Source organism: Leucoraja erinacea, chromosome 11 (assembly GCF_028641065.1).
Source record: "Leucoraja erinacea ecotype New England chromosome 11, Leri_hhj_1, whole genome shotgun sequence".
In the NCBI taxonomy this organism is placed as follows: Eukaryota; Metazoa; Chordata; class Chondrichthyes; order Rajiformes; family Rajidae; genus Leucoraja; species Leucoraja erinaceus.
Window position 1 is genome coordinate 59,252,816 of NC_073387.1, and position 6,595 is coordinate 59,259,410.

The window sequence follows — 6,595 nt, forward strand, 5'->3', positions numbered from 1 at the left end:
CCTGCACCTATTGTCTATGTTTCTACAACTTAGGTTGGAATTTTACATTACCTTTTAGATTTCAATTAAGTTTTTTTAAATCACAAAATGCTGGAAATACAAGAGAGGTGAGGTGGCATTATTGGGACAATTCATTCCAAACAATGAAATGTGGTCAGACAGAAACAGGTTTGGCTGATGGGGCAGTGGGGGGGGGGGGGGGGGGGGGGGTCGGGGGGACGGGGGCTACTCCCCCCCCCCCCCCCGCACCTTTCCACAGCTATATCCACAGACAAATGGTCCAGTGAAGGAATGGGCCATGTTCACTCAACCTTCCCTACACAATGGGAACTAGAATCTATTGTTACAGTTGGCTAAATCGTACAAGATTCCCCCTTATTATCTGGTTAAGAAGGAACTACAGGTGCTGGAAAAATCAAAGGTCAACAAAAATGCTGGAGAAACTCAGCAGGTGAGGCAGCATCTATGGAGCGAAGGAATAGGTGATGTCTGAAGAAGGGTCTCGACACGAAACGTCACCTATTACTTCGCTCCAGAGTCCCCTGTTATTTTCTGATAGTTTTGTTGTTTAACGCAGAACCCTCACAAAACAAAAAGCACTAACTTTGGTTCTGAAGACGGGTCCCAAGCTGACAGTTTGTCCGTCCATTCCCTCCACAGATACCACCTGACTTGATCAGTCCCTGCCTCCAGCACTTGTGTTTGCCTCTGATTTTGGTTCGATCATTTTTGTGCAGATGAATCCTTTAAGGGTGAAGACCCAGAGCAAAGCTAATCACGGGCGATGAAAATAAATCAATGAGAAGGCAAATTAGACGTGGAATAGCAGGTAAAAGGCAGAAATGAAGAAAAGCCGGCTATTTTTAAACTTTCAGGACAAAATACTATCAGCAGGGGTGAAACAAGAGTGTCAACTGTTCCTTTCTAAACTCTTGAGGTTGAATGAAACATCTGGTCTATTAATGAACCCATTGACAAATCCCTTACGCTGCAACTTTAACTTACATTTGCATTTAAACATTCGTATTTACAGCACAAATCCAGCAGTGTTTTAAAACTCTGTGGAGGCCCTAATGACCCGAGGTTGATGGCAGAGCAGCACAAATCGGAGTGGTTTGAGGGGATTGGTGTCACAAACCACGGTGGTGTTTCTGCGTGGACAACAGCATGAAATCATCGTTCTCTCCGCAGCTTCTGGCCCATTAACTCCTTCAGGCACTTCAACCACCTGGCTGGCATTCTGCACTCGGCTCCTCTCAGAGTCCACATGAAATAAGGCAACCACTCTCTTCACATTCGAGTTGTCTTCACTTGCCCAGATTGGAGAAATCTGGGCCTCCACCGCTATAGTTTCCAGAAATGTCAGCCCCACTGAAGTCAAAGCCGGGATGCTGTGGAGAAAGAGAGTGAGTTAGGTTTGGATGATTCATGTTATACCTTCAACCAATGTTAGTGCTTCTGTAGCAAGACTAATCACAGATGGCAATGTCATCTCCAATCTACATCTACAGCTGGGGATCTTCAAATTACATAACAGGAAGATGATCAAAAGAAGGAATATAGAACAAAACTGTAGCTTATACTATTTGTTTTTGCTTATACACATAGAAAGCATTTTAACAGGATGCATCAAGGCTTGGTTTGAGAACAGCTCCATCCATGGACCAGTCGCACCCCGGTCACTCCCTCTTCTCCCCTCTCCCTTCGGGCAAGAAGTACAGAAGTGTGAAAACAAACGCACACCTCCAGATTCAGGGAGTTTCTTCCCAGCTATTATCAGGCAACTGAATCATCCTACCACAACTAGAGAACAGTGCTGAACTACTATCTACCTCGGACTATCCTTGACTGGACTTGGCTGGTTTTACCTTGCACTAAATGTTGTTCCCTTATCATGTATTGTACACAGTAAATGGCTCGATTGTAATCATGTACTGTCTTTCTGCTGACTGGATAGCACACAACAAAAGCTTTTCACTGTCCCTTGGTACATGTGACAATAGACTATCGGAGCGGGAGTAGGCCATTTGGCCCTGCGAGCCAGCACCGCCATTCACTGTGATCATGGCTGATCAACCATAATCAGTACCCCGTTCCTGCCTTCTTCCCATATCCCCCGACTCCGCTATCTTTAAGAGCTCTATCTAACTCTCTATTGAAAGCATCCAGAAAATTGGCCTCCACTTCCTTCTGTGGCAGAGAATTCCACAGATTCACAACTCTCTGGGTGAAAAGGTTTTTCCTCATCTCCGTTCATTTCACTGCACCTTTGGGTGCATGTGACGAATAAAACTGACATTGACTTTGACTTTAAATGGTCTACCCCTTATTCTTAAACTGTTCTAGACTCCCCCAACATCGGGAACATGTTTCCTGCCTCTAGCGTGTCCAAACCCATAATAATCTTATATGTTTCAATAAGATGGAGAGCAGGTTAACAATTTTACATTTCCTTTGCATTATACTTTAAGACACAAGACAATAGTCTTTGCTTGACGAATCTGATGAGATCTATTGTTTGCTGCCCACAAGCACGCAGGAAATTGTTGTTGGAGTTGCTCACCTCGCGCTGGAACCTCTCGAGTGTGAGCTTCTTCTGCATCTCGTCCTGCACCAGAGGGTCGGCGTGGTACTGTCCTTCCAGTAGTGAAGACCAACAGTTGCCAGCTTCCCGATTACTCTTCATCAACACAATGGATACCTGTTTATTATCCTCTACCACCCAGCACATGGGGGGGGGTGGGGGGGGGGGGGGGTGAGATGGATAACAATAAGAGTCTTCTTCAAATTACATTTTTGACTTTCATTGTATTTATTTAAAGACAGGACATATTCTGAAAAACTCAGAGTGTTACAGAGTGGAAACATGCCCTTCGGCCAAACTTGCCCAGACCGGCCAACCTGTCCCAGCTACACTAGTCCCACCTGCCCACGTGTGGTCCATATCCCTTTAAACCTGTCCTCTCCATGTACCTGTCTGTTTCTTAAATGTTGGGATAGTCCCAGCCTCAACTGCATCCTCTGGCAGCTCGTTCCATTCACCCACCACCCTTTGTGTGAAAACGTTACCTCCTCAGATTCCTATTAAATCTTTCCCCCTTCACCTTGAACCTATGTCCTCTACTCCTCGATTCCCCTACTCTGGGCAAGAGACTCTGTGCGTCTACCCGATCTATTCCTCTCATGATTTTATACACATGATTTTTACTGTTTTTTGTGAAGCACAAACATAAAAGATTAGTGTTGAAGATGAAATCCTGGAGTGACTGCCTACCTAATGTCCAGGTTCCTTCATCTGCAATAGTGGACCCATAAAGTTTACCCTGAAACAGTAAGATACACTTGTTATCCAGTGTGCAGCACACAAGCAGGATCTCGTTTAAAATAAACAAACTCCTGGTCTTCCTGCAACGCAAAGAAATTCTTTGCAGCAAATATTAGCAAACTGTACAGTTTCCACGTCAAGAGCAGCAAGTGGTATAGTTTGCTCAAACGGTTAAGAAAGAACTGCAGATGCTGGAAAAATCGAAGGTAGTCAAAAATGCTGGAGAAACTCAGCGGGTGAGGCAGCATCTATGGAGCGAAGGAATAGGTGACGTTTCGGGTGAAGACCCTTCTACAGACTGGTTAGGGATAAGGGAAACAAGAGATATAGACGGTGATGTGGAGAGATAAAGAACAATGAATGAAAGACATGCAAAATAGTAACGATGATAAAGGAAAGGCCATAGATAGCTGTTTGTTGGGTGAAAACGAGAAGCTGGTGCAACTTGGGTGGGGGTGGGATGGAGAGAGAGGAATGCCGCTGTTGCTTGAAGTCACTGGGCTGTAGGCTGCCCAAGTGTGTGATCATGCCTAGTCTTTTCTGTGACTGAATAACACGCAAACAAAATTATTCACAGTATTCTTGTACACGTGACAATAATAACCGAACGAAGGAGATAAAATGGCAGGTTTATTAACAGAGGACAAGTTCATATTCCAATAAAAAAGCAAGTAGGTTATAATTTCAACTGAAGATAAAAGGGTTGATTAGTCAGTGTTGGAACCATAAACGTTAAGAGATCCATTTACCTTCAGTATGACGTTCCCTTTGACTGACAAGGCAATCTCTTTACTGCTCAGCTTACACGTAATGTCTTTTGCAGAGGTTCCAAGTGGGACGCGGACATCGATAAAGACGTCTTCCATAGTTTGATACCATTCACCCCATGGAGTCTTGCAGGGCACAATCCCACTTCTCTCTTCAAAATGAACTGACATGACTTAAAAATAAACGGACATCGAAAAGCTTTTTAGTATTGCACTGGAACATTGTAATTGTTACTGGAACATCACTATATCATAAGATCATAAGTTCACAACGATCGGAGTAGAATTAGGCCATTCGGCCCATCTACTCCACCATTCAATCATGGTTGATCGTAGACAAAAATGCTGGAGAAACTCAGCGGGTGACGCAACATCTATGGAGCAAAGGAATAGGTGATGTTTCGGGTCAAGGCCCATCATCAGGCTGATGTAGGGGGGGAGGGGAGGGAAAGGAGCCAGAAAGAAGGGACTACATCAAAGTGGAGAAGTCAATGTTCGTACCGCTGGGGTGTAAACTGCCCAAGCGAAATATGAGGTGCTGCTCCTCCAATTTACGGTGGTCCTCACTCTGGCCATGGAGGAGGCCCAGGGCAGAAAGGTTGGATTCGGAATGAGAGTGCTGGGCCACTGGGAGATCAGGTTGGTTAGCATGAATGGGCCTGATCTCAGACAACGACGAGAAGGCCTACCGGGAGGAGGTGGCTGATCTACCACTCGGGTGCCAGGATAACAGCCTCCTCTTGAACATCAAAAAAATGAAGGAGCTGATCATGGACTTTAGGAGGGCACATCATCCAAGGACGTACACTCCATTGAGGATAAATGGGGATCCTGTGGATAGGGTGAACTGTTTTAAATATCTGGGAGTCCACATCTCCGAGGATATGACATGGGCATCACACGCCTCAGCACTCGTGAGTAAGGCAAGGCAGCGCCTTTACCACCTCAGGCAATTGAGGAAATTCAGAGTGTCTCCGAGGATCCTCCAGTGCTTCTACGCAGCGGCGGTGGAAAGCATCTTGGCCGGGAACATTTCCATCTGGTTTGGGAATTGCTCTGCCAAGGACAAGAAGGCTCTGCAGAGAGTAGTGCGTTCGGCCGAACGCACTATGGGAACTTCACTTGCCCCCCTGCAGGAACTATACATCAGGAGGTGCAACTCCAGAGCCAACAATATCATGAGAGACCCCTTCCACCCCTGCAACGGACTGTTCCAGCTGCTATGGTCAGGCAAACGTCTCCGTTGCCATGCGGTGAGAACGGAGAGGTTGAGAAGGAGTTTCTTCCCAGAGGCCATTCGGACTGTAAACGCCTATCTCACCAGGGACTAACTCTACAGAACGTTTTTCCTTCCATTATTTATTATGTAAAAGAATATGTGTGTTATGATTGTGTTTATAGTTTGTTTGGTTGTTTGTCTTTTGCACTAAAGTCCGCGAGCATTGCCACTTTCATTTCACTGCACATCTCGTATGTGTATGTGACAAATAAACTTGACTTGACTTGAACCGAGCAGAGGTGTTGGGCGAAGCAATCAAACTTTCCCTCTTAACCCCATTCTCCAGCTTTCTCTACATAACCCCTGACACCCGCACTAATCAATCTATTGTGTTAAGATAACACATACCTCGATTGTATTTGTATTATGTACAATATGTATATATGTACAATATGATAAGTTTTAAGAAATATTTAGACAGGTTCATGGATAGGGCAAGTTTAGAGGGATATGGGCCAAATGCAGGCAGGTGGAACTAGTGTAGATGGGACATGTTGGCCGGTGTGGGCAGGTTAGGCTGAAGGGCCAGTTTCCAGGCTGTAATCTATGATTTGATTTGTCTATGAATTGGCCCCAGTGTGTAAAGAGTGGATGTAAAAGTGGATGGGATAATATGTAGCTAGTGTGAGTGGGTGAATAATGGCAGTGTGGACTAGGTCGGCCAAAGAGTCCGTGTTCATGTTGTATCGTTCAATCAGTCAATCAATTTCAAGCTTGACAACATAATTCATATAACATGATGCCCAGAACTGAACACAATATTCTAAATGCGGTCTCACCAACGTCTCATACAACTGCAACATGTCCTCCCAACTCAATACTCTGGACTGATGAAGGCCAAAGTGCCTGGATCACACTGCCAGGGGTGCTGGGATCACACTGCCAGGGGTGCTGGGATCACACTGCCAGGGGTGCTGGGATCACACTGCCAGGGGTGCTGGGATCACACTGCCAGGGGTGCTGGGATCACACTGCCAGGAGTGCTGGGATCACACTGCCAGGGGTGCTGGGATCACACTGCCACTGCACACTGCCAGAGGTGCTGGGATCACACTGCCAGGGGTGCTGGGATCACACTGCCAGGGGTGCTGGGATCACACTGCCAAGAGGTGCTGGGATCACACTGCCAGGGGTGCTGGGATCACACTGGAGGTGCTGGGATCACACTGCCAGGGGTGCTGGGATCACACTGCCAGGGGTGCTGGGATCACACTGCCAGGGGTA

At 46.2% G+C, this 6,595-nt stretch overlaps 1 protein-coding gene across 1 annotated transcript in view; it reads right to left on the minus strand.

Moving 5' to 3' along the window:
- Positions 1-231: 231 nt before the first annotated feature.
- Positions 232-6,595, minus strand: part of nudcd2 (NudC domain containing 2) — a 7,697-nt gene continuing 1,333 nt past the window's right edge. Inside the window, exons 2-5 of the mRNA XM_055643344.1 lie at positions 4,075-4,265; positions 3,275-3,323; positions 2,564-2,715; positions 232-1,391 (exon numbers count right to left, since the gene is read on the minus strand). Of these exons, the coding sequence (XP_055499319.1) occupies positions 1,308-1,391; positions 2,564-2,715; positions 3,275-3,323; positions 4,075-4,263 (474 nt within the window). The 5' untranslated portion in view covers positions 4,264-4,265 and the 3' untranslated portion in view covers positions 232-1,307. The remainder of the gene's footprint in view (positions 1,392-2,563; positions 2,716-3,274; positions 3,324-4,074; positions 4,266-6,595) is intronic.